The sequence below is a fragment of the Canis lupus genome, chromosome 8 (assembly GCF_048164855.1).
Source record: "Canis lupus baileyi chromosome 8, mCanLup2.hap1, whole genome shotgun sequence".
NCBI classification, from domain to species: Eukaryota; Metazoa; Chordata; class Mammalia; order Carnivora; family Canidae; genus Canis; species Canis lupus.
The window spans coordinates 46,568,605-46,591,079 of record NC_132845.1 but is presented as its reverse complement, the minus strand read 5'-3'; the positions used below and the strand labels follow the sequence as shown (position 1 = coordinate 46,591,079).

The window sequence follows — 22,475 nt, the reverse complement described above, 5'->3', positions numbered from 1 at the left end:
AATGTCATGGATATGAATACAGTGTCTAGCTAACAACATTGTGCATCGTCCCAGACTTTAGTATAATCGGTTTCACTCTACAGGCACTGAGTAATTAAGGAATTTTATTTTTAATTTTTTAAAAGATCTTATTTATTCATGAGAGACACACATAGAGAGAGAGAGGCAGAGACATAGGAAGAGGGAGAAGCAGAAGCAGGCCCCATGCAGGGAGCCTTATGTGGGACTCCATCCTGGGACTCCAGGATCATGCCCTGGGCCAAAGGCAGGCACTTAAATGCTGAGCCACCCAGGGATCCCCAAGGAATTAAAAAAAAAAAAAATTTTATTTATTCATTTATGAGAGACACACACAGAGAGAGGCAGAGACACAGGCCGAGGGAGAAGCAGGCCTCATGCAGGGAGCCCGACATAGGACTGGATCCCCGGTCTCCAGGATCACACCCTAGACTGAAGGCAGCGCTCAACTGCTGAGCCACCCAGGCTGCCCAAGGAATTTTTTTAAAAGATTTTATTTATTTATCCATGAGAGACATGAGAGAGAGAGAGAGAGAGAGAGAGAGAGGCAGAGACACAGGCAGAGGGAGAAGCAGGCTCCAGGCAGGGAACCCGACATGGGACTCGATCCTGGGTCTCCGGGATCACGCCCTGGACTGAAGGCAGTGCTAAACTGCTGAGTCACCCGGGCTGCCCTAATTAAGGAATTATAATGAAGATCCGGGCTATCTTTTCTCCCTACATAAAACTTCAGAATGATTAACAGATTTAAAATCAGCTGATGAAAAAAAAAAAATAAAAATAAAATAAAATAAAATAAAATCAGCTGATGAGAGAAAGTTGATGATGCGGATCTCCAGCTTGCAAAACATGAGATAATTTAACGAAGCTTCTGTTTAGTTGAATTTCTTGCTTTACAGTATACTGTTCAAAGCTCTCCTGCTCCGCTCCCCTTTCCTTTAGGGGGAGGTGTGTCTGCCATGGTCTCCCCTGTTGGTAGTGAAGGAAACCCGTCCTTGTGCTCCTGCAGGGTTGGCTTCTGGTCTTTCTCTCTGTCGCGGTCCTTAATGGACCACCATCCTGTTGATTTAAACCCCCCCCCCCCCCCCCCCCCCCCCCCCGCCAAAGGGTTGGAGGCAGAGTCCACCACAGCCAGCTCTGCCTGCCTCATCATTTCCTCCCTGGGCCCTCCTTTGTCCCACCTGTCCTTTAGTGAACATTTGTGCAAGGTGTTAAACTCTCAGGCCTCTTGAACTTGGTAGGAAGCATTCTCTTTACACTTGGCCATTTCATTCGTTCTTCCATTCAAATGTGTGTTGTCCTGGATCCCGATATTGGCTTACAGTCAGGACTAAGAAAGACGAGGCACCCCTAGAAGTGAGTGGCGTAGTGAGCTCGGGATGTGGCAGCAATTTAGGGGGTAAGGGAAGGCCTCTAAAGGGGATATGTAAGCCAGGACTCAAGGAGGAAAAGGAACCAGCTCTATGTAGTTCTGGGAAGTGTGTTTTTGGGAGAAGGGATGAGCAAGCACAATGCCCCAGAGACACGGAGCCCTTGACTCATTCCACAGGCCCACAGAAGGCCAGCGTGGTGGGAGCTGAATGAGTGGGTGCGTGAGAGTAGTGTGAGAAGAGGTCGGAAGGACTTTCCTGGACCTGAAAAGTCACGGGAAGGACTCCGGATTTTATTCTCAGTCCTAGGAAAGCCACTGAAGGAATTAAAGCCGGGCTGTCATAACTGATTCTTGTTTTTAAAAGAGCTTTCCTGGGCAGCCCCGGTGGCTCAGTGGTTGAGCGCCTGCCTTCGGCCCAGGGTGTGATCCTGGAGTCCCAGGATCGAGTCCCACACCGGGCTCCCTGCATGGGGCCTGCTTCTCCCTCCGCCTGTGCCTCTGTCTCTCTCTCTCTGTCTCTCTCATGAATAAATAAATAAAATCTTAAAAAAAAATAAAAGAACATTCCTTTTAGTTTAGGGTGGAAGTGCATGGGGGAGGGGACAGTGGAGAGGACCCAGGCCTAGAGCAGAGGCCGGGGAAGGAGGATATTGCGACATCTAGGCGGGATGGTATGATCTGTGATCCAGGCCAGGGGTGGCGGAGCAAGTCGTGGGAAGTGGTCAGATTTGGGGCGCCCTGTACGTATTCTACAGTGTCACTTGTGAGCTTGGTCAGTGGGTTGATGGAAGTGGGATGTGAGAGAAGAGGATGGTGCCAGGTTTCTGGTTTGAGCAAGTGGCGAGAAAATGGTTTCATTACTGAAAGGGTAGGTCTTTTGGGCGCAAGGTTGGGGTCGGCAGGACGGCCTAGCGTTAGGACCATTCAAGTCAGAAATGCTGAGTAAAAACCACAGAATTTCTCATATGGTATGTGGCCTTCCACGGATCAGCGTAGAATAGATGGCCTTCCTATAAATGAGGCTTGGACATCTGGGTAGCTCTTTGGGAGGGGAATATATATATCTCTACATCAGTTCTCACTGTCAGCTGCTGGGTCACATTAAAAAAATTTGGGGAGGGGGAGCGCCTGGGTGGCTCAGTCGGTTAGGGGTCTGCCTTTGGCTCAAGTCGTGTTCCCCGGATCTTGGGATCATGTCCCACTTCAGGCTCCTTGCTCAGCGGGGAGTCTGCTTCTCCCTCTGCCCCACCCCTTCCCCATGCTCTAGCTCTCTTTCTCTCACTCAAAATCTTTAAAAAGTTTTTTCTTAAATGAAACAATAAGAATATGAAGAGAAAACATGGAGAGTTATTTTATAACTTCAAAGTGGTGAAGGTATATGTAAGTGTGTCAGGATCCTGGTACCATGGAAGAGAATATTGATAAATTCAGCTACTTAGGGATAAAAACTGCTGTCAAAAAGTATAAAAACCAGACCTAAGGAGAAGGATTGTCATCAAGTGGGGAAAAACAATAACAGCACCAGAAAAGACTACTTTCCTCTCTATATAAAGAACTTTCCTGAATGAAGAGGGTGCGGCCTGGAAGGACAATGGGCAAAAGACCCGAGCAGACAGTTTATGGTGAAGGAAGTACAAATGACTCTTAAATTTCACAAGCTGAGCAGCTACATGCTTCTGTCACTAATGATAGAAGGGCTGAGACAAAATCTGGTCACATCGTCACACTGTTGTCACACGTTTCTCACCTCCCTGGTTGGCAGGAGTGAAACCTTGGATAACTGGTTGGTGAAGTGGCAAAATCGGGGCCCTTGTGCGTTGTTGGGCAGGGTTGTGTTATACCTTGGTGGTAGCTGGTAAAGTGAACAAACACATGCACCCTTTCCCCGACAGAACTCTTTTTAAAAGATATTTTATTTATTCATGAGAGACACAGAGAGGCGAAGACATAGGCAGCAGGAGAAGCAGGCTCCCTATCGGGAGCCCAAAGTGGGACTCGATCCCAGGACCCCGGGATCACACCCTGAGCCAAAGGCAGATAGATGCTCAATCACTGAGCCACCCAGGTGCCCCCAGCCGATGGAACTTCTTTGAAGAAAGACCTAAATGAAATGTCTGGAGTACTTGATGAAGTTTAGAGATTGGAAACAACCCAAATGTGCATCAGAAATTAGGGTACGACTGTATCACACAGAACATGACAGTTAAAGCAGCTTCTCGTGCTCTGAGAGGGAGTGACCTTTGAGGTCAGGCACTAGGAGATGAAAGCAAGGTGCAGAGCATGCTGGAACCCCAGTTTGTTTGTTTGTTTTTAAAGATTTTTATTTTTTCGGGATCCCTGGGTGGCGCAGCGGTTTAGCGCCTCCCTTTGGCCCAGGGCATGATCCTGGAGACCCGGGATCGAATCCCACGTCCATCCTGGTGCATGGAGCCTGCTTCTCCCTCTGCCTATGTCTCTGTCTCTCTCTCTCATAAAAAAATAAAAATTTTAAAAAAATAAATATTTTTATTTTTTCATGAGAGACACAGAGAGAGGCAGAGACACAGGCAGAGGGAGAAGCAGGCTCCGTGCGGGGATCCTTATGTGGGACTAAATCCTGGGACTCCGGGATCATGACCCGAGCCAAAGGCAGACGCTCATCCCCTGAGCCACCCAGGTGTCCCAGGGAACCCCAGTTTGTATACAGAATAACAGACACGGGATATTTTTATTAACTTTTATTTAACTTTAAATTTTGAGAGAAATTGTAAGCTCACAGGAAGTTGCTAAAGTGGTATTTGGAGGCCCATGAGCCCTTCATCTACTTCCTCCCGTGGTGCCATCTTACAGAACTGTAGTGAGGCATCAAAGCCAGGAAACTGAGATTCGTTGAATGCTGCTAACCAAACTACAGGCTCTTACTCTTACCAGTTTTTTTTTTTTTTTAATTTTAATTTTTATTTATGATAGTCACACAGAGAGAGAGTGAGAGAGGCAGAGACACAGGCAGAGGGAGAGGGAGAAGCAGGCTCCATACACCGGGAGCCCAATGTGGGATTCGATCCCGGGTCTCCAGGATCGCGCCCTGGGCCAAAGGCGGGTGCCAAACCGCTGCGCCCCCCAGGGATCCCAACTCTTACCAGTTTTACATACACTTGTGTGTGTGTATGTGTGTGTGTGTCTGTCTGTCTCTGCAGTTTTTCATGTAAGAAAAATCCCATGCAGAGATTTCATGTAACCACTGCTCTGTCAAGGTACTCTGTTGTTTCACAGAATTTCTTTGTCAGGACATAGAAGAGACCAGTGGCAATGGGTGATTGCCCTCAGGAAGGGCAGATGGGTGGCCAAGTGGCTGGAGAGGAGACTCTCCTGTTGACCACCTAATATGAAAATCTTACTCCTTAAACAGTTTGCAATTCTTATGAGACATCTAGTAGAGCTCTCAGACGGGCAGAGGATCTCGAGCACTGGGCGGTGCAGAAGGTCCTGGAGTGGGGAGAGTGGCTGGGGGAGAAAGAAGGAGCTCTCCGGTTGAAGGCCAGCTGGGGGCTGAAGCCCCTTTCTTGAGGAGGGAGTGTGCACCTGTCATGTGCTGCCGATTTTGAATGAGAAAAGTGGCTTTTGGATTGACTTTATCAAATCCTTCCTCACCTGAAAATTGAAGCCAGATTTTAGCTGGATCCAAAAATAAGATAATGTGTAAAAAAAGTGTTCGTCTTGGGGATCCCTGGGTGGCTCAGCGGTTTGGCGCCTGCCTTTGGCCCAGGGTGCGATCCTGGAGACCTGGGATCGAATCCCACATCGGGCTCCTGGTGCATGGAGCCTGCTTCTGCCTCTGCCTATGTCTCTGCCTCTCTTTCTGTGTGTGTGTGTGTGTGTGTGTGTGTGTGTGTGACTATCATAAATAAATAAAAATTAAAAAAAAAGTGTTCGTCTTTTCTCTTTCAAAATGGGAAAGAGGTTGTATTTCTCAGGTGAAACTTATCTACGATGAAGAAAATCAGAACGGATTGCCAAGGGCAGGAGTGGGGTAGGGACTAGCTGGGGAAGGGGTCTGTGGGAACTTCTAGCATGCCAGTAATGGTATTATGTCAAGATTGGGGTCTGGGTCTGGGTCACAGGAACATATTCTTTGTCAAAACCTGCCTTAAAACTATGCATTTTATAAGGGAAAAAAGTTTCTGCATTTTACCTTAAAAAAAAACCCAAACTGTAAACAAATCCTGAAATCTAGGATGATAATATGTTGGCTGAGGCGCTTACTGATGAATTATGATTGATTTGTGCCGCTTTGCAGTTTATCAAAATAATAAGGTGGATTGATGGATGGACCGAGGGATGGGCGGGTGGATAAAGATGGGCAGATGGGATAAACAATGAATAGTCATTGTAGAACATAGTATGTGGTGTTCATTGAGAAAGATTTTTAACTTTACGGTTTGTACAGTTTTTCATAATGCCGTTTTGGGAGAAGAAGACTATAAGAACATGAAATTCCCTATCCTACTACTTTTGCGTATCTATCCCCTGATACTATGTTCCTAAATATTTAAAGGAGGCAAGTGTTTTGTGCTATTAAAAGAGCTTGCGACTTATTTCCTCTTAATCACCTGCTTGAGTTGTCAGCTCTTTGCCACATGCCCTTTGTCCTTAAGAGGTCGAGGTTCAAGGTTTTCTGGCACTTTCTGGAGAAATAGCCCTAAGGCTATTAACTCAGTGGATTATCATGATCCTGGAGTCCCTTCTTAGCCAACAGAGACCTCAAACTAATTCCCCACCTTCCCTGTACAGAGGTTGGGAGGGAGGTGTCTTGTTCACCGAAGACCGGGAAGAGTTCTTGCTTTGGGTCACCTTTTCTTTTGTCACTGACTTTCAGGCCCGACTGCTGTGACACCCCTGAGTGCTAATCCGAGTGCCTTTGAGCCAGTAAACTCTGGTTCTAAATTGGCCCCACTTTATTTATTTTTTAATTATTATTTTTTATAGATTTTATTTATTTATTTATGAGAGACAGAGAGGCAGAGACATAGGCAGAGAGAGAAGCAGGCTCCCTGCAAGGAGCCCTATATGGGACTTCCCGGGACCCCAGGATCACGCTCTGAGCCGAAGGCAGATGCTCAACCTCTGAGCCACCCAGGCGTCCCCAGGAAGCAAGTTTTAAAGGTATGCAGTGACAAGGCCTTTCCCTCAGTTTTCTGCCACTGCTGTGGTTCCATCTGGAGCTGTTTTGTGGATGTATAAGCAAATGTGAATATATAGTGTCTCCTCACCCTTTTATTTTTTATTGTATTTATTTATTCATGAGAGACACAGGAGAGAGGCAGAGACACAGGCAGATAGAGAAGCAGGCTCCACGCAGGGAGCCTGACGCGGGTCTTCAGGATCACGCCCTGGGCCGAAGGCAGATGCCAAACCACTGAGCCACCCCGGGATCCCCTCCTCACCCTTTTATTAAGAATCAGAACAGGGTCATTTTGTGGACACTCACACCTTACCTGTGTTTTTCCAGTGCAGTTTTCTTGGCACAATCCGTTTCCTTCTTGACAGGCATTGAGTACATTTTTGATCCTTTTCTCTTACAAATACTCCTTAAATAACTTTGTACATGCAAGTAGGGATTAAATTGTTTTTTGCTAAGGGAATGGTCAGACATGTCAAGTGGAAGTGTAGGAGGAACCCCATACACCTCCCATTGCTGCTTGGGACAGGTGTCCATATTTTTCGTGGTCTTGTTTTATTCATTTCCACCTGTTCATCCTCCTTTAAGCTAGATTACCTGCAAAACAAACTCGAGAAATAATGCCATTTTACTTCTGTGTCCTGGGGTTTGTAAACATTTATTTTGGAAAATTTAGAATGTTGACTAAGTAGAAAGAATCCCTGTGTTTGTCATTGGTTGGCCACATTCTACTGTTTCGTCCCCACCCCCTCCTTTTTTTTTTTTGGTTGCTGGAATTTTTTTAATTATTTTTTTTATCATTCATTCATTCAGCTCCACACCCAATGCAGAGCCCAGCTCGGGGCTTGAACTCACAACCCTGAGATCAGGACCTGAGCTGAGATGGAGTTAGACACAACCACCTGGGCCACCCAGGTGCCCTGCTGAAATATTTTAAAGCAAATCCCAGATAGATCATTTCACATACAAATACTTCAGTAAAGTGACAACTTAGGCAGAATATCAAAATGTTTAGAACTGACAGTATTTAAAAAAATTATCAGTTACACACCCTTGGGGCATTCCAACACTTGTCCCCACCCCTACCTACAGTTTTTTTTTTTTTCCTACCTACAGTTTGTAACAGATTTAAAAGTAAAACTACAAATGTCAAGCAATAGTGAAACTAAAACATCTCAGCTATTTACTTGAAGCTTGGGTACGAGTTCCCCATCCATCACATGAGTTCAAATGTACAGTTTGTGTGAGAAGATGTCCTCTTAGGCTTCAACCCCAGTACTCATCTGAGGGTGACCATGCCCCCTCCTCACCCCTGCTAGGGGACATTAACAAGGCCTGGAGGGATTTTTGGTTGTCACTACTGGCATCTGGTGGATGGAGGCCGGGGTGCTGTTAACATCCTATCGTGCACAGGGTGGCCCCCAATGATAAAGGGCTGTCTGGCTCAAGCTTCTGGGTGGAGAAGCCCTAGTTTAGGATACTGGGCGATGGTGCTTTATCACAGATCTCTTCCCTGTGGTTCTCCTTTAACTTTGTTGGGAATTGCTTCCTGAACAGTGATTAGGTGGGGGGCAGACACCAACAGCATTGACTTGTGTTGACATTTGCCTGCGTCAAGTTGAAAGTAAACCCTTACTTTCTAGAAAATTCCAACCGAATGACTTTATTCAGATTTTTTATTCTATCAGTTGTATGAACAAGGACTATTTCAGAAGTTGGCGTGACAAAATATGTATAAGGTTTCCACTCTGCTCACCAGGAAGTCAGGCCCCTATGAGGCAGACGGATGTGAAAACTTTTCACGTCTGGAGAGCTTCCAGAAGCAAAACAAGGCCAGGACTGTTTTAGTGGCAGCTTATGCGTGCGTGCGTATAGAAAGGAAAGAAAGAAAACCTGGAGCTGAAGGGCTGGGGAGAGAAGAGGCGTGGAAGAAAATGACTTTTTTCTCGGAGATTCTTTAGGAGGAACATACAAAATCAGTGTGGCTGCTCGGCCTTAAAGGAGGGTGAAAAGCTGATGCTTCCATGTGGTGGGCCACAGGGACCTTCTGGATCAGCCAGAGTGCTTGGCATCAAGGACCCCGGGGTCAAGTCAGCAGAGAGGGACGAGGCCACAAGTAGTTGTGCAGCAGGACTGCAAATTATGCATGGTACCATCACGGGGCCTTCTGTAACTCTGTGCCTTGTTTCTTTCCAGATTGATCATTTAGAAAGTGGATGTGTGGGGTAACATGTCCAGTGTGTCCGAGGAGAGAAGAAAAAGGCAGCAGAACATTAAGGAAGGACTGCAGTTTATACAGTAAGGTTGCACCTGCGTTCCCGTCCCGTGATGCAGTTGACCCTTGGGCAATGTGGGCTCAGGGGTGCAGAACCGCACCCCCCCTCCCCCTGCACGGTTGAAAGTCCACGTATGATTTTCGACTCCCAAAACGTAACTACAATAGCCTACTGTTGACCGGAAGCCTGATCGATAGCATCAACAGTTGTTGAACACATTTTATACATTATATGTGTTATTTACCATATTAAAATAAAGTAAGCTGGAGGAAAAAACCATTTGGAAAGTCACAAGGAAAAAAAATATGTTTCTAGGCTTTTATCATACTTACAGAAAAAAGATAGAGTTCTAAGTGGACCCACACAGCTCAAGCCTGGGTTGCTCAAGGGGTCAGCTCTGTTTTTCTGTATTAGACTAAGAAACCTTAAGTCCTGTTTATGAGTCTTCTTATTCAGGTTTGAAATTAGATATTTTTATTGAGCAATAGTTTTTGCTTTTGTACATTTGATTACTTGGGTGTTCTGAAATGTACTTTACCATCACTGATTTTTTTTAATTAATTTTTTTTACCGTTGCTGATTTTTATTTATTTTTATTTATTTTTTAAAAAAGATTTATTTATTTATTTATTCAGAGAGATTGAGAGAGGCAGAGACACAGGCAGAGGGAGAAGCAGGCTCCTTGCAGGAAGCCCGACATGGGACCCGATCCCGGGTCTCCAGGATTACACCCCAGGCTGCAGGCGGCGCTAAACCGCTGCCCCACTGGGGCTGCCCCCGTTGCTGATTTTTAGAGTGAAAATCCTTTAGCATCTCTGAACATGTTAGACTAAGAGCAATTGGAACCTGATCCCATCAGAGCACTCCTGATGGCTGAAAAGTGACTTGAGAATGAACTTGCACACAGGGCTTTTGTAATCAAACTTAAGAAGCTTGGGCTTTAACTAGCCTTCTTGAGCCTGGCAGTGATGATACAGCCCAGGGCTTGGGTGGATTTGTCCCTGTAGAAGGGCCTCTCTGTCTTTCCTGGGAAGGAGACCACCTTCTCTGTACTACAGTGACCTGAATCAAAAAGTATTTGTCATTCCATGCTATTTGGAAACCTTTTTGGTATCTGAAGAATTAAGCCTTCTTTTAGTAGAAATAGTTTTGAAAAGAAAAGTATAATATTTACTCAAGAGAATAGAAGGGAAGAGTTACAGATTCTTTATTTCCCCTGTGACTACAGTTATGTGTGAATAATGGTAGTAAAGAGAGGTAGGTCTTTAAAATGTGCTTTGAGGGGGTCCCTGGGGGGCTCAGTGATTTAGCGCCTGCCTTTGGCTTGGAGCGTGATCCTGGAGTCCTGCCTGCACGGAGCCTGCTTTTCCCTCTGCCTCTCTCTCTGTCTTTCTCTGTGTCTCTCATGAATAAATAAATAAAATATTTTTAAAAAATAAATAAAAAAAATAAAATGTGCTTTGAACTTGTGGCAAACTAATAGAACCTCAGTTTTATGATGACCCCTGGATGAACAAATCCTGATAAGAGTGTGATAATTAAAATTAATTGTTTTCTTCTTCTTAGGTCACCACTGTCATATCCAGGAACACAGGAACAATATGCGGTAATGATGGGGAATATCTGCTTAACAGCCCTGCAAATAGCTTGGGAACTATAATGTGTAGTGGGGGTTGGTGGACTGCTGCTTTGTGGGCCCAATGTGGCCTGTTGCCTGTTTCTATAAATAAAGTTTTATTGGAACACAGCCATACCTATTTGTTGACGTATTTATCTGTGGCTGCTTACATGACATATGGTAGCTGAGACAGAGACCATATGGCCCACAAAGCCTGAAATATTTACTCTCTGGGCACTTACAGAAAGAGTTTGCCAATCTCAAACATGCATAGGATGTCATTTGTTGGCACGCGTGGGCAATTGTCCTGTATCGTCCTTTCTCCATGAGTGTAGGTTGTGCTAATTTTCTTCTGGGACCCTTGAAAATTACCCTTAGTCCACCTCTCATTTCACTGAAAACAAATGGGACAGACTGTGTTGTGAAGGAGAGTGCACAGCAGCTTCCATTTTTATTAAAGAGAAGGGAGGTTCTAACAATACTAAATGGTGCCAGGATCCTAGGAGGGAACAGCTAGAGATGAAACTAGTTCAAAACACAGCGAAAGCCCGGTTCTCTGGGTCTTAGATTAAAGGCCCTCATCTGTACACACTGTTAGTGTTAGTTCACCCGTGGCTTTTGTCTCTCTGAGTTTTGATCCTTCTAGATGTCACTTCTTTCTGCCTGCTTCTCTCTCTCCCTCTTCTCTGTTTCCTTCCCTGTTTTCTTGCTTCTCCCCTCCCTCCCTCCAAACAGATGTAGAATCAGAGAGTATTATGGCTAGAAAGTACCTGGAACAATCTATTAATTTTACAATATGTTTTATAGTCTTGACATTTACATTTGGAACTGGGTTCCCGAGAGGTTAACTGGCATGCATGTCACAAGTCACCTCCCTTGTTAAACGTTGATCGTTTCAGTTTTCTTGACTACTTTTGTCAGCTTACACGAATTTCATAAAATGAGACTGAAAGCTTGAATATTTATCTGTTCTTGTACTATTTATCTGATCCTGACTCTTAAAACATTAAAGCAGCAATGGAAATCACGAAGGAAACTTCAGAACTTTTATATGTATCAAAAGAATGAATGTGCTCTACTTCTTCGGTGACAAAGAAGTTTAATAACCCCACTCCCAAATCAGTAATTGACCTCAGCAAACAGTTACAAAAGAGGAAATACAATGGTCCACGAAAATGTGGGACATTATTTGCACCTGATGAGTCACTAAATTCTACCTCTGAAACTAAAAAAAAAAAAAAAAAGACCTAACAACAATAAATTTGGGAAATCATTGGTAATCAGACATGCAAATAAAAAAGAGTACAGTTTTTCACCTAGAAATTAGTAGGGGTTTTATGTGTACACAAACACACAGGTGCACTCATATTGCACACATACTACCTACCCAGTGTTGATGGGGGTGCCATGAAGGAAACTGCTAGGTGTGTTTATTGTTATTGCCCCTTTGGAAGGCAGTTTAGAAATACTGGTCAGAAGCCTTAAGATGCTCATTCTTTCTGACCCAGAGTTTCCACTTGGAGGAATTTCTCATGGGCACAGAGTTGGGGATGTGAAAAAATATTTTGCTGCATTTTTCTTCATAATGAGAAATTGAATTTTCTCTTAAAAAACAAGCAAGATGAGATGGTGGTGGCATGGTCTGGGTTCCCATTTTCTTAGAACTGTGCTTATCATATAAGGCTCTGAAGTTTTCAGTACAAAAATGAAAATTTCCTAGTACCCTGACTTGTTCCGTGAAGGGCTTCAAGTGGTAACTTTCTTTTTTTAAAGGTATATTTACGTGCTCTTGTGAGAAATCTTTTTAATGAAGGCAATGATGTTTATCGGGAACATGATTGGAACAACTCAATAAGCCAGTACACAGAAGCTTTGAATATAGCTGGTTATGCAAAGTCTGAAGAAATTGTCATCCCTAAAGAAATAATTGAAAAACTGCATATAAATCGTATTGCTTGCTATTCTAATATGGTGAGTTGTGATTTTTCTAAAATAATGTTTCTAGAGAGAAAAAATGTTTTCAGTAACATAGTACAATAAAAGTCAATTTTCTAATTTCCATCTTAAGAAAGACATATTGACTCCTTTTAGAATGGCCCGAGGCTTTGAAAGATCAACTTGGGCTGAATGTTTAGGGATTTTAGAAATCATTTGTTTCTTGGACTAGTCCTTGGAGTTGCCATGTCAGTCTGGCTTCTGGGCTGTCTGCTCATAAAAGAAATCAGCACAGGAAGATGCAGGTGTTCACAGATTTTTGTTTTCTGTAATGGATTCTTCTTTGGTTAGCTGTTTGGAAATTATATTTCCAGTTGATTTTTTTTTTTTAAAGATTTGATTATTGGGGCACCTGGGTGGCTCAGCAGTTGAGCGTGTCTGCCTTCTGCTCAGGTCATGATCCCGGGGTCCTGGAATCGAGTCCCGCATCGGGCTCCCTGCATGGAGCCTACTTCTCCCTCTGCCTGTGTCTCTGCCTCTCTCTGTGTGTCTCTCATGAATAAATTAATAAAATCTTTAAAACATTTTTGATTATTTTTTTGAGAGAGAGAGAAAGAGAGAGCACATGGATGTGCTTGCATTGTTATGGGCAGGGAGAAGGGGAGAGAGAGAATGTCCCTCAGAATACCTGCTGAGCTTGGAGCCCAATGTGTGGGTCGATCTCACGACCTCGAGATAATGACTTGGGCTGAAATCAAGAGCCAGCAGCCTAACCAGCTGAGCCACCCAGGTGCCCTTCCAGTTGACATTTTAAGGAGCTCCAACAAAGGGTGACTAGTGAAGAGAGTAGGACGACAGGGTGAGGCCTGGGGCACCACCTGTGTCTGGAAAGTTTTATTTCTTGAGGACCTGGGGATGTTTATGGCCAGATGTTAATGTTTATCTGATCTGGGTGATGGGTACATGGGGATTCATGCTATTCTTTGTGCTTTTGCATATTTGAAATTTTCTAATGAAGATAATTTTTTAAGGGTTTTTAAAATTTATTTATTCATGAGAGAAAGAGAGAGAGAGAGAGAGAGAGGCAGAAACACAGGCAGAGGGAGAAGCAGGCTCCATGCAGGGAGCCCGACGTGGGACCCGATCTGGGATCTCCCGGATCAGGCCCTGGGCTGAAGGCTGCGCTAAATCGCTGAGCCACCGGGGCTGCCTTCTAATGAAGATAATTTTTAAAAAAAAATTTTATTTAAAAAATTTTATTTATTAATGAGAGATACAGAGAGAGAGAGAGAGAGGCAGAGACACAGGCAGAGGGAGAAGCAGGCTCCACGCAGGGAGCCCGACGTGGGACTCGATTCCGGATCTCCAGGATCACGCCCTGGGCTGCAGGCGGCACTAAACCACTGAGCCACCTGGGCTGCCCTGAAGATAATTTTTATTTATTTTTATTTTGTTTTTTTCTGAAGATAATTTTTAGAAAGAAAAATAAAACTTTGAACTTAAGAGATTAAAAGGTATGGGGGTGGTGGTGGTGGTAATAGTCCGGGCCTTCATTTGTTTGCCTTTGTAGGAAGACCTCCGCACAAGAAATGAATTGTTGCTAACTCTGTTTGGTCTTACATCCTAGGGTTTCCATGATCAAGTTTTAGAAGAGTGTGATGCAGTCCTCAGTTTAAATGCCAGTAACTGCAAAGCTCTGTATCGGAAATCTAAGGCTCTCAATGACTTAGGAAGATACAGAGAGGCTTATGACTCTGTAGCAAAGTGCTCCTTGGCAGTGCCTCAGGTATGGAACTCCTATTTCAGTTCCTTGGTTCACATCATAACCATATCCTTGCTCCCAAGTGGGGAGATGGCTTTGAAAGAGTTCCCGTTCTCCAGCCAGCTGCCCACGTGCTTCAGCTGGGAACAAGGCTCATAAAGCAAGTGTCTCAACAGAATAGGAGTTCCGGCTGTTTTGCCTGTTTGTCTTCACAGTTAGTAAATATAACCCTCCATTAATCATATTTTCTTTCTTTCTTTCTTTTTCTTTTTTTCCAGGATGAACATGTAATAAAACTAACTCAAGAACTAGCTCAGAAATTGGGATTTAAGATAAGAAAAGCATATGTTAGGGCCGAGGTAAGCTGAGGTTCTCTCCATGAGGTATTTTCATTCTGTTTTGTAACTTTAGAGTCAGTTCTATTTTTAACTTAATTTTTTAAAATTAGTGTCTTTATTTTCTTGCAGCTCTCATTAAAATCAGTTCCTGGGGATGGGGCTACCAAGGTAAAGTTATGACTTCTGTAAGACTCATAGCTTTTTGTAAAACAAAACAACCCCCCCCCCAAAAAAAAAAAAAAAAAAAAAAACAGAACCAAGCAGAAGCATTTACAGTTCTGCTTTTAATATTTTTGGTTTGTTCTATTTTTGAGAGCTTTTTGTTCCTCAGACACATAATTGGCCAGAGCTTCCTGTCCTATAAAAAGAAACAAACAACCAAGTAATATCTTTTAACCAGCATTTCCTGAAGCCTGATGGAGCATTTTACAGGATGTTCATAGATGTTAGGTTTTATTAGAAAAAATGGCTCAGGGACACATGCAAATTTCGGATGTCTTTGGGTTAAAACACAATTAACGAGTTGTGTTTTAAAAAGGTAAGTGTTGGAGCTGTTAGGATGCCATTGTGAGTGGGGAGTGAGTGGTGGCTAGACTAGTCCTTCTGGAACTGGTATATGCTCCTGAACATCCTTTGAGAAATACTGTGCACAAGAAACAGGCGGTGGTGCCGATAGACCAGCCCTGCTTAACCACGTGTCACTGACATTTATATATTCCATCTGTTTCTTGGATCTTAACTGGAAGGAAGTCAAATTGCTGGGAGAACTTACAATGCTGTCTTCGAGTAAGATTTACAGATTGCTTGTAGTGGAGAATCCTGAAAATACTATGACCCGTTATTTGGTTTAATTTCTAGGCTTTGAACTGTTCTGTGGAAGATATCGAGCCAGGTATGTTTCCACATGTCATCTTAATCTAGAAAGTGCCAGCTTTAGATGTTGTATGTATTGTAGTGTTGTCAAATACGGTTGCTGTGTGGTTATTAGTATTAAAGCAAGAATAATTTCGAAAACTACCTGGTGCTTCTGGATGTGCCGGCCAGTGGTCGATAATACTGGATGTCAGTAAGCGGTCATTGAACACCTCCTGTGGCCCTCCCAGCATCTCATAGCTCTGCCCAGAAGGGGCCCAGGCATTTTGAGAAAGACGGATACGTTTTCACAAGTGACTATGTCTTTTCCTGGGTAAAACAAATGACTTTTAGAATTATTTTTACCCTTTTATTTGAATCGCTTTTATACTGTTGTCTCCCTATTGATTTTTACGATTGCTTTCGTATTTTCACCTAGCTCTTCATTTTCTCTGTTATTGGCTCTTGACACTAGTCTTAATGTGAGTACACTGAAAACGAATGAGTACGTTTCAATCCATGTTACAGATTTATTAACTCCGAGGCAGGAAGCAGTTCCCGCTGTCTCTGTACCTGCATCCAGTTTCTCTCACCAAGTTGGAAGTGAGCTGGCCTCAGTTCCTATCATGCCCTTAACTTCTATTTTGCCACTGCAAGTGGAAGAGAGCCCTCTGCCATCAACAGTGTTGGCAAACGGAGGAAAGACTCCCTTTGCTATGCCAGAAGCTTTTGTGGATGATGGAGATATGGTCCTTGGGGATGAAATAGATGACCTTCTTGATTCGGCCCCTGAAGCCAATGAAACCGTTATGGTAAATTTCAGCATTACTCCTCTCTTCTGAAGCCAGGCTTAATTTTTATTTATGTTTTTTTTATTATTATTTTTTAGAGAGTGTAAGTGGGGGTATGGGGAAGAAGGGCAGAAGGAGAGGGAGAGAGAATGTTAAGCAGGCTCCAGGCTCAGTGCCTATGTGGGGTTCGATCTCGTGACCCTGAGATCAGGACCTGAGCGGAAACCAGGAGTTGGATGCTTAACTAACCGAGCCACCCAGGCACCCCAAGCTTAATTTTTTTTAAATAAATTAATTTTTTATTGGTGTTCAATTTTTTAAAATAAATTACCAAGCTTAATTTTTAAAAAATTGCCACGTAACTGTATTTTCAGCAATACCTGTCGGCTGAACTTTGCGTCTCTTAATTTGAAAATCACTTTGACCTTTTCTGGTGGTAGCAGGCTCATGTGGTTATTTTTTAAGTAAAATAGGATTGCTAATCAAGTAATGAACTGGTTTTCCTCAACACCTTTGGGAATTACATAGTATGGAAAGGGTACATTTAAAACTCTGAAAAAGGGTGAGCCTGGGTGGCTCAGTCGGTTAAGTGTCTGCCTTGGGCTCAGGGCATAATCTCTGGGTCCTGGGATTGAGCCCACATCAGGCTCCCTGCTCAGCAGGGAGTCTGCTTCTCCCCCTGCCTCTTCACCTCCTACCCCCACTTGTGGGCTCACAATGTGTGCGCGCGTGCACATGCACATACACACACACACACACTCTCTCAAATAAATAAATAAGATCCTTAAAAAAATAAAATTCTGAAAAAGATTAGGCATTTGATATTTAAAGTAAAATGGGTCTTTTGGATTAAGGGCTTAAAGGATAACACCTCAAGGTAAGTGTAAAGCCAAGGTCAGGCTAGATCTGGACGGCTCTTGTTTTTGTATGGCCTGCAGAATAGGAATGGGGGGGTCTTATATTTTCAAGTGGCTGGAAGAAAAAATAAAAGAATGGTATCTAGTGACACATGAAAATGAGATGAAATTCATATTTCAGGGTCATCAGTAATGTTTTATTGGAACACAGCCACTGCTATTCACTTACGTGTTGTCTGTGGCTGCATTTACACTGCAGCAACACAGTCTAATAGTTGAAACAGAGGTTGTGGTTGGCAAAGCCTAAAATGTTTAAGAACTAGCCCTTTGCAGAAAAAGTTTACTGACCCCTGCCATAAGTTATATTGAAATAGCAGCAGGAGCAGCAGCAACAGCAGCAGCAATAGCAGGAAGAGGAGGAGGAGGAGGAGGAGGAAGAGGAAGAGGAAAGGAATTCAGGGCCAGTTTCCAGTGTGGCTGAAATAGATGATGTCCATGTGGAATTGACTGAGAGGAAGTACAGTGTTAAAGGCAGGCACCCTGGGGTTTGGTTTTCACCACATATCTGGGCTTTAGCAACTTTCCTCACCTCCAATTTCCTGGTCTGTACCGTGGCCACACAGTAGGATGTGTCCTGCAAAGTATAAAAATTAAATAGATGGTATGTGGGGATCCCTGGGTGGCGCAGCGGTTTCGCGCCTGCCTTTGGCCCAGGGTGCGATCCTGGAGACCCGGGATCGAATCCCACGTCGGGCTCCCGGTGCATGGATGGAGCCTGTTTCTCCCTCTGCCTGTGTCTCTGCCTCTCTCTCTCTCTCTCTCTCTGTGTGACTATCGTAAATAAATAAAAATTAAAAAAAAAATAGATGGTATGTAACTTTCATCAGTACTTAACAAGACACATGGAGGCTCAGTCAATTGTCACACTGATGAGGATGGAGAGAGGCTGCATTCCATTTGTCCTTGTGAGATTATAAATTCACATCCCAGAAGGACGGTCCAGGGTTTCTGGCTTCTGCTATCCCCTTGTCTTGAGTACCCTCCTTCTCCCCCAGCCCCCACTCTATTCCTCTGGATCTTATGAGTCTCATGGAAGGATGAGTGGAAGGTATCAGAAGGAAATGAAAACATGAATGTAACATTTGGCTTGATACAGTACTGGACATCATCCCTGCATCCTTTTTGAAAAAGTGGGCTTGCAAAGAAATGAACTCTTTAGCCTTGATTATTCTAAGTCTTGCTTTTTTTTTTTTTTTTAAGATTTTTATTTGAGAGAGAGAACATGAGTGGAGGGAGGGGCAGAGGGAGAGGGAGAAGCAGGCCCCCTGCTGAGTAGAGAACCTGATGTGAGACTCGATCCCAGGATCCTGGGATCATGACCTGAGCCAAGACAGATGCTCAACCGACTAAGCCTCCCAGAAGCCCCTTGGTTTTGATTTCACCTTCGTTATATAATTACCCAGTGTAAGAATTCGTGTCTATATGCTGATGTTTGAAGCAGTTCGGCCTACTGGTAACTGTCTCCTGGATTTTAATAGAACCTTTTTTCTTTTCTAGCCATCAGCGTTAGTCAGAGGAGCCCTCCCGGCAGCCAGCGTCCCCCCTAGCATACCCTTCTCCGCATCTCTGTTAGGCACCCTGCCCATTGGTGCGAGGTATGCTCCTCCACCCTCCTTCTCAGAGCTGTATCCACCTTTGACTACATCCTTAGAAGATTTCTGCTCTTCTTTAAATTCATTTTCAATGAGTGATTCCAAGCGAGGTAAGAATCAAGCCATTTATGTAAATAATCGCAGTTAATTTTTTAAAAAAGACAGTCTGTGTTTGGTCGTTATTTAACTGACTCTGGCTAGTTGGTACTTGGATTATTTTCAGGGTAGCTGAAAATATAAAAAGTCCGTCTCCAGTTTTAATTTGCCTGGGCTAAATGGTGCCATTCTGGAGATTGGGAAGCATAGGGTTACGTAGCAATGTATGTGGCACCTTTTTTTTTTTTTTTTTTAACAAGAGTGTTTGTTAAGCTGGGTGTCTATTGTTCTGGGAGAGCGGAGGCAAAATGACTTGGAATGTTTTTTCCAGGAAAGGTGTACCCCATCTGAGAGAGTCTTAAAGACAGGCTATCTTTTCAAATTCTGAACGAGGCAGACACTTAGTCAAGACCAATTTCTGGTCAGAATTGTTCAGAATTAGACCTATAGAACTAGGTTTGGATTAGGCTCCATCCCTGGAGGTCAGGGCCCTGTGCCTGGTTCCCTGAGTTTTATAAGGGATTGCTGAGTTTTTGGTCTGACTCCTGTCTCTGTAGCTCCAGGCTTAACATCTACCTTCAACAAGAACGATAACCATCATCATACTGTTCCAAGGCATTGTTACATGGTTAAAGGCAGAAAAATCAAAATGAGATTGATGTAAAGAGATGGATACCCGAAAAACCTGAGATTTGTGGGGAACGGGAGGGCAGAGAGCGAATAACTGAGTGGTAGACTGACAAATAAGAAGGTGCATTGCGCCTTCCTCATTTTCTTAATGTTGTTATGAGTTCCCGCTTCAGGGTTTGCAAAGGAGAGGCTCAGTTCCCACTTGGAGTATGAATTATTGTCTTAGTCTTTTTTAACTTTAGGTCCTGTCCCAGAGGCCCTGCTTTATTAGCTTATGTCTCCAAAACCAGCTCTCTATTTAAGTCGGCTGAAGGGTTATGTACGCCCTTGGTTTCCAGAGTTAAGGAGAAAGTCCACTGCCCTCTCTGGGGGTCAGTAGTGTGCAGGAAAGCTCCTTGGACCCGGGGCGGGGAGTAACGCGGGGAAGCCGTAGTCAGCCCCTGAGCCCTGATGTTCTTATTACGTGATTAGAATGAGAAGGTCTGTTGAAGTGTTTTTATTATTTTAGATCTGTCCACCTCAACTTCTAGAGAGGGAACAGCGCTTAGCGGCAGTAATTCTTCCCTTTTACTTGTAAGTGTCACTTCCTCTTTTGTAAATTCGTCGTCGCTTAAACTTGAACTTGAACGTAGGCCTTTTTGCTTTAAGTAACTGACTTATTTGAATGGACGTGCCGGTGTCCCTTAAACGTTGTGTGTGCTGGGGGAAATCGTGGTGAAATAAGACTCTCCCGGGACATCCAGTAGGAGATGCTCCGTGTTGGACACTGGGGCTGTCCCAGACCAAGGAAGAGGCTCTAGTGCAGCGGAAACGAAACAGGGAAGAGGAGATCAGGGCAGATAAAAAGCCCGCGCTGTCAAGGCAGGACAATTACCTGTTACTTTTAACAACTCGCGGAGGATCAAAGAGAGTTGGGGGGGGGGGCTTAGACACCCCAAGAGAGGAAAACAGAAAGAGACTGGTTTTAAACAGAGATGCACAGCAAGGACAGACTAGTAGCCATTTCAGCAGATGAAGAATGTCCTATTTTTCACAGATTTGTTTCCTTCTTTAGTGATAGTGCAATATTTGTTGGCTGTTTTTTTTTTTCCGTTTTTTGTTTTTTGTTTTTCTTATTCTTCTTGCAGATGAATGGACCAGGCAACTTATTTGCTTCTGAGAGTTTCCTGGGAATTTCAAGCCACCCCAGAAATGACTTTGGAAACTTTTTTGGAAGTGCAGTTACTAAACCACCTTCATCAGTGACCCCAAGACATCCCCTCGAAGGAACCCATGAACTGAGACAAGCTTGTCAGATCTGTTTTGTAAAATCAGGTCAGGACCAACCAATGATAGTATTAATAAGCTCCAGCCCCTAATCTGAGAGTTCTTAGGAATTTGTAAACATGCATAGATAACACCAGCTACTGTGGTTCTTCATCCCCATTTGACTTCTTTCTTATCAAGCAGCGATTATTGATTTGGGCCCCTTGGGAGTCTAATAGGATAAGTCCACTCTTACTTGATATGATTTCATTTATAGAATTACATAGAATAGAATATCTACCTGGCTTTGTTGTTGTTTTTTTTTATTTTTTTATTTTTTAATTTTTATTTATTTATGAGAGACAGAGAGAGAGAGGCAGAGACACAGGCAGAGGGAGAAGCAGGCTCCATGCAGGGAGCCCGATGTGGGACTTGATCCCGGGTCTCCAGGATCAGGCCCTGGGCCGAAGGTGGTGCTAAACCGCTGAGCCACCCGGGCTGCCCTCTACCTGACTTTGAAATCTAATTGACGTTTTTATGAAATTCTTTGCACCACACATACACGTTTAAAAAATGTTCTTTTTTTTTTTTAAAGATTTTATTTATCTATTCATGAGAGGCAGAGACACAGGCAGAGGGAGAAGCAGGCCCCATGCAGGGAGCCCGACCTGGGACTCCATCCTGGGTCTCCAGGATTACACCCTGGGCCGAAGGTGGCGCTAAACCACTGAGCCACCCGGGCTGCCCCATTCTTTCTTTTTCAAAAAAAATTTATTCATCTGAAAAAAAAATTTATTCATCTGAGAGAGAGAGAGAGAGAGAATGAGTAGGGAGGTAGAGGGAGAAGCAGACTCCCCCCTGAGCAGGGAGCCCAGTGTGGGGGTCCATCCAAGGACCCTGAGATCATGACCTGAGCTGAAAAGGCAGACGCTTAACTGACTGAGCCACCAGGGCGCCCCGAGAATGTGATCATTTTCAAATAAAGCAACTACTAGAAAAAAAGTGTTCTAAGATCAGTGTTTGATGTACTGTTTATAAAATTAAAGTATTTTCTGGTTGGTTTGTTTCATACCTTTACCCTCAGTCAGGTGATAGAAACAGTTTATCCTAAACCAGACCTAAATTCATTTTCTTTCTTAGTTGTATATTTAACGGTATTTTTTACCTTCAGAAGCCATCAGAATTCTTATCCTCACAGTTAAATAAGGTTATGTTTTGGGGCCACTAGTGTCGAATAAGACTTTGTATTCTCTGACAAGTAGCATATAAGAGGCACAAATTATTTCAGTAGCTTATTTACATTTGGGAATTATAAAAATAGGATTTTTATGGGAATTTAATAATCAGTATCTATCTGCTCCTATCTGCTTGTAAATGTGCCTGTAAAATAAAACATTGCTTCTTGTACCTACAAGCAATCCTTTTTTACATCTTTTCCAGGCCCTAAGTTAATGGATTTTACTTACCATGCTAATATTGATCATAAATGTAAGAAGGATATTTTAATTGGTAGAATAAAGAATGTTGACGATAAATCATGGAAAAAAATACGTCCAAGACCAACAAAAACAAATTATGAGGGACCTTATTATATATGTAAAGGTATGTACTGTAATTACTTAATTGGTATACATGACACAAATAATAAATGATTTGCTACATTTATTCTAATGGTGCCTGTATTGCTGTTACTAAAAGTGTGTGGGTAGAGTTAATAGTTCCTTGAGTTGAGACATTTGTATTTTTTCTGTTATTTTTACCTTCGTTTTTAACTTCTTTTTTTTTTTTTTTTAATATTTATTTTAGAGAGAGAGAGCAAGAGCGAGCGAGCAAGCATGAATGAGGGGAGAGTCAGAGAAAGAGAGAAGGAGAGAA

The 22,475-nt window shown here is 43.4% G+C and overlaps 1 protein-coding gene across 1 annotated transcript in view; it reads left to right on the top strand.

Moving 5' to 3' along the window:
* The window catches only part of ZC3H7A (zinc finger CCCH-type containing 7A), a 38,311-nt gene that overhangs the window by 3,033 nt on the left and 12,803 nt on the right, over positions 1 to 22,475 (top strand). Inside the window, exons 2-13 of the mRNA XM_072835820.1 lie at positions 8,745 to 8,846; positions 10,391 to 10,430; positions 12,216 to 12,413; positions 14,005 to 14,163; positions 14,418 to 14,498; positions 14,607 to 14,645; positions 15,336 to 15,369; positions 15,858 to 16,141; positions 18,535 to 18,739; positions 19,864 to 19,928; positions 20,483 to 20,669; positions 22,041 to 22,202. Coding sequence (XP_072691921.1) covers positions 8,779 to 8,846; positions 10,391 to 10,430; positions 12,216 to 12,413; positions 14,005 to 14,163; positions 14,418 to 14,498; positions 14,607 to 14,645; positions 15,336 to 15,369; positions 15,858 to 16,141; positions 18,535 to 18,739; positions 19,864 to 19,928; positions 20,483 to 20,669; positions 22,041 to 22,202 — 1,522 coding nt within the window. The 5' untranslated portion in view covers positions 8,745 to 8,778. The remainder of the gene's footprint in view (positions 1 to 8,744; positions 8,847 to 10,390; positions 10,431 to 12,215; positions 12,414 to 14,004; positions 14,164 to 14,417; positions 14,499 to 14,606; positions 14,646 to 15,335; positions 15,370 to 15,857; positions 16,142 to 18,534; positions 18,740 to 19,863; positions 19,929 to 20,482; positions 20,670 to 22,040; positions 22,203 to 22,475) is intronic.